Source organism: Mus pahari, chromosome X (genome assembly GCF_900095145.1).
Source record: "Mus pahari chromosome X, PAHARI_EIJ_v1.1, whole genome shotgun sequence".
Lineage (NCBI taxonomy): Eukaryota > Metazoa > Chordata > Mammalia > Rodentia > Muridae > Mus > Mus pahari.
The window spans coordinates 131,509,537-131,514,460 of NC_034613.1; the positions used below are offsets into that span (position 1 = coordinate 131,509,537).

Consider the following 4,924-nt stretch of genomic DNA (forward strand, 5'->3'; position numbering starts at 1 on the left):
ATATATATATATATATATATATATATATATATATATATATATATATATATATAACATGTGTTTGTGTATATGTATGGCCCTGGTATTATAAGGACACCAGATACAACACTGTAATGACTGTCAGTAATGGGTTTTGCTTCATGCTTTTCTGGCTGTGTGTAAGGGTTCGTATCTGCTATGGTTTTCTTCTCTGTTATGGAGTTAATGTAAGTCATGAATGTTTTCTGATGTTCCTTTATACTCCTACAGTGGCCTCTTTACTGAAAGGAAGAAAAGGTGTTTACACAGAGAATGAGAGACTGATGGGGGCTGTGATCAAGACCCGTTTTTTCAAAATAATGCTGGTGTTAATTGCATGGTAACCTTTCTTCTAGTATTTTTGTTGTTGGTTATATTAGTGAGAAGGATATGCCAACTTGCCATTTTACTTCTCCAAATGTGACTTGAGAATTCCAAAGGAAAGAAAATCTTGAGACAATGCAGGTCAGCAAGTCATATTTTTTGTAAAACCTTAATGACAATTATATACCAAATCATGAGAATAAGAAATTGAGTGTTCAAGGTTTGTTTTATTTTTCTTTTTTAAAGAAAGATTCTGCCGGGCGTGGTTGTGCACGCCTTTAATCCCAGCACTTTGGAGGCAGAGGCAGGCGGATGTCTGAGTTCGAAGCCAGCCTGGTCTACAGAGTGAGTTCCAGGACAGCCAGGACTATACAGAGAAACCCTGTCTCGAAAAACAAACAACAAACAAAAAAAGAAACAAATATCCTGCCAGTTTTTCTTTTCTTTTCTTTTCTCTCCTCCTCCTCCTCTTCCTTCTCCTCTTTCTTTCTATTTTGTTATTGTTTTGAGACAGTGTCTCACTGTATACCCCGGCTGACCCAGAACACATAATATAGTCTTAGGCGGCCTTGAATTTTCCATGATTGATTCCATTGCCTCTGCCTGTCAAAGCACTGGGATTATAGGCATGTGTTACCAGGACTAGCTGTATGTTCAGTTTTCAAATATTTAAGCCATACGCACCTGATATTTCATCCCATTGTTGGGCTAAGCAAAATAAAGAAGCAGTCATGCTGTTTATTTTGTGTGTTTAAACATTTTGGCTGTGTATATGTATATGCACTATGTGCATGTTTGGAAAGCAGAAGAGGATGCCCAGATTCCCCTGGAGTTACCAATTCTTTTTGTTTTTTAAGATGGAGGCAGAGTCTCACTGTGTTGCACTGGGTGGCAGGAACTCAGAAATATGCCTGCCTCTGGGTTTAAAGATATGTGGCATTGTACCCAGAAGGTACAGACATTAGTGAGCCACCATGTGAGTGCTAAAAACTGACCATAGATCCTCTTACAGAGCAAGTTCTAGTACAGCTAGGGCACACAAAGAAACTCTGTCTTGGAAAGACCCACTCAACCTCCTCCCCCAAAAGATTGTTATAACAATAGTAATGAATCAGTACCAAAGAGAACACAGCGTATTAATCCCCCTGGCACAAGGACTTTTATTTAAATGCCCTCCTAGGATAGGTCTAAATTATCTGCAGCATATATATTCACCTTGTTATTTTACATTCCAGGGACCTTCAAAGATTAACATTTTAAAAACCCACATAAGGACTTGTACTGTTTATTTTTCTACTGCTGTGATAAAACACTGTGACAAAGGCAATTTATAGAAGCAAAGGTTTATTTGGGGCTTATACTTCCAGAAAGATAGGAATTCATCACCGTCATAGCAGAGTTTCTTTCCTTTTTGTGGCAGCAGGCAGGTTGGCATGGCCTAGAAACTGCAGCTAAGAGTTCACATCCTAATCCACAAAAAGGAAGCAAAGAAGCTCAAGGGGGATGGCATGGACCTTTGAAACTTCAGAGCTCACTGCCAGTGACATTCCTCTAACAAATCTGTATTTCCTCATCTCTCCCAAATAATTCCACCAAATGGGATCAAGTGTTCAAACATATGAGCCTACAGAAGCCATTCTCCTTCAAAATACCACAGATTGGTGCAATAGTTCAGCAAGTAGAGGTGCTTATGCTCAGGCCTGACTACTTGAATTTGATTTCTGCATCTCATAAGGTGGTAAGAGAGAACTGACTCCTAGAGATGTCCTTTGATTACCTCCTGCCCCTCCCCCATCTCCCAGCACACACTAATTCCATATAAAACATCAAAATGGCATTTTGGACTCCATTGAAATGTTAAGTCATTTTTCCAAAATAAATAAATAAATAAATAAAAAGAAAGAAAGAAAGAAAGAAAAGAAGGAAAGAAAGGAAGGAAGAAAGGAAGAGAAGAAAAAGTCTTGAAGGTTACCTCTCTTATGGAGAATGATTTCTAGTTTGATACAAGGCTAAACTTTACATCTTGATGTGATGTAAAGTGTTTCTATCAGGAGAATTGGTTGAGGTCTGTGTTAGACCAAGAGAAGAAATTGTGTTTCAATTAAAGTCTTGCTGCCAACTCAATTCCTTGCCACAAAAATGATCATGTTGCCACAAAGAACTGGTACATTTAAACCACAGTTAAAGTCGCTATGAATTTCACTGAGTGCTTTCTTCACCAATGGATTATTTTCTTTCCATCAGTTGGTTGTCCAATATCATCAATGAAAGTCTTTTGTTCTACCTTGAAATGCAACCAGATATCCATGGAGGCTCTCTGAAACGCATCCAGAATGCAGCCAGGACCACATGGTTTATTATGGTAGGCTAATCTTGACTGAATTTTTCTTCTTGTAAGATAAAAAAAGAAGAAGAAGAAAATCAATATGAAAACAACCATTTGAAGTACACTGTGTAAATATATAAACACTAGGTTTATGGACTGCCGTTATCACTAGTGCCCTGCCATGCTAGGTTTAGTCATTGTATTACTAAAAAGGCTTAGAGCTGAGCTGTGGCCTGGTGACAGTGGTTTCTGGGCTTGATCTTCAATCTTCAGTACTGCAAAATGAGTGAGTGAGTGAAAGAACAAATAAAAGTAAGACAATCTCTGTTAAGTCATTGTGGCCTAGAGTATGAGACATCTGAAGTTAACTCATAGTATCAAACTGTTAATCTTTTTTATTTGTTTTTTATTAGACTTATTTACTTTATTTTGTGTGTGTGTGTGTGTGTGTGTGTATGTGTGAGTGTGTGTGTGTGTGTGTGTGTGTGTGTGTTTCAGAGGAAGACCATTGAGCAGGATGGAACTTATGATTATGGTGACTGAAGATTGTCACTTTTTCTATACTCCTTTGACTTTAATGTATTCTTTTGCCTTCCTTCCTAGGGAATACTGAATCCAGCCCAAGGACTTCTCTTGTCTCTGGTCTTCTATGGCTGGACAGGATGCAGCCTGGATGTCCATCCTCCCAAGATGGTGATTCAGTGGGAAACAATGACTGCTTCTGCTGCCGAGGGCACATACCAGACCCTTGTGGGTTCCTGTGTGCCCCATGAAAACCCCAGGAAGGTTGTGTGTGTCGGGGGGCATACTTCTGATGAGGTGCTGAGCATTTTGTCTGAAGGTAATGCTTTATTGCAAGGAAAGTGAACTGCAGAGCTCCAGAACTCCCTGGAAGTCCTTCATTAAGCAGGGAGCTACAGATGGGAACTTACATGTCATTATACTCTTTTTTTTTTTTTTTTTTTTTTTTTTTTTTTTTTTCGAGACAGGGTTTCTCTGTGTAGCCTTGGCTGTCCTGGAACTCACTCTGTAGACCAGGCCAGCCTCGGACTCAGAAATCCGCCTGCCTCTGCCTCCCAAGTGCTGGGATTAAAGGTGTGCGCCACCACACCCAGTGTCACTATACTCTTGCATTTTCTCTTCCACTTCTTTTCATTTTTATGTATTCTCTCTTTTAGTAATCTATGTCATTTTATGTATATGGTTGTTTTGTCTGCATGTGTGTCTGTGTACCATATTCATACCCTCTACCCATGGAAGCCAAAAGGTGGGGTCAGATCCTGCCCGAACTGAAGTTACGGGTTGTTGTAAGCTGCCATGTGGGTGCTGGGAATTGAACAGGACTCTTCTAGAATAGCCAGTGCTCCTAAGGACTAAGCCAGTTCTCCAGTCCCTCATTTGTTTTTAAGACAGAGTTTCACTATGGAACAAAAGCTAGCCTCTAACATTCAATTCCCCTGCCTCAGCTGTTTGGATGGTGGTTGCTACAATTTTCTGTCTCTCTAAGGAGAAAGATTTAAAAACACTCAGTACCCAAATTGGAGACCTACAATCGCCTGTAACTCCAGCTTCAGGGGATCTGATGGCCTCTTTTAATCTGGGTGGGCACATGAACACATATACTCATAATACACATAAAAAAAATGAATCTAAACAACAACAAACTTAACTCAGGGACATCAGAGCAATCCTGCCCATCCTCAGCTGACCCATAGAGAATGGATAGGAAACATGTAGTTTTGCTGCTAAACTCCAGCATCCCTTATCCTTGGCTAGCTGCTTCTACATTCTGTTGCCTGTGCTATGCACTTTAGAGTGTTTATTAGCCTTTCTGATTTCAGCTCACTGTAGTGTGAGAATTTAAACTCTTTACACAGAAACAATATCTTCTGTGGACATAGATCAGAAAAAATGTCTCATTTGCAAAGCTTAAAGAAACTTGCATTTTTGAACATGTTAATATCTGGGATACATATAGATATATCTATATGCACTGCAAACACACACACACACACACACACACACACACACACACACACACACACACAGCCAAAGACAATACATAGTCCTGACAAACTTTATACCAAGTTAGAAGGAGGAACTTTTTAAATTTAATTTTATTTTATTTTTTATTTTTATTTTTAATTATTATTGGATATTTTCTTTTATCTTCCCTTCCTTCCTTCCTTCCTTCCTTTCTTTCTTTCTTTCTTTCTTTCTTTCTTTCTTTCTTTCTTTCTTTCTTTCTTTCTTTCT

The 4,924-nt window shown here is 39.0% G+C and overlaps 1 protein-coding gene across 1 annotated transcript in view; it reads left to right on the forward strand.

The window, feature by feature from the left end:
* Positions 1-4,924, forward strand: part of Gpr143 (G protein-coupled receptor 143) — a 24,698-nt gene that overhangs the window by 11,828 nt on the left and 7,946 nt on the right. Inside the window, exons 6-8 of the mRNA XM_021188531.1 lie at positions 250-358; positions 2,587-2,704; positions 3,272-3,509. Of these exons, the coding sequence (XP_021044190.1) occupies positions 250-358; positions 2,587-2,704; positions 3,272-3,509 (465 nt within the window). The remainder of the gene's footprint in view (positions 1-249; positions 359-2,586; positions 2,705-3,271; positions 3,510-4,924) is intronic.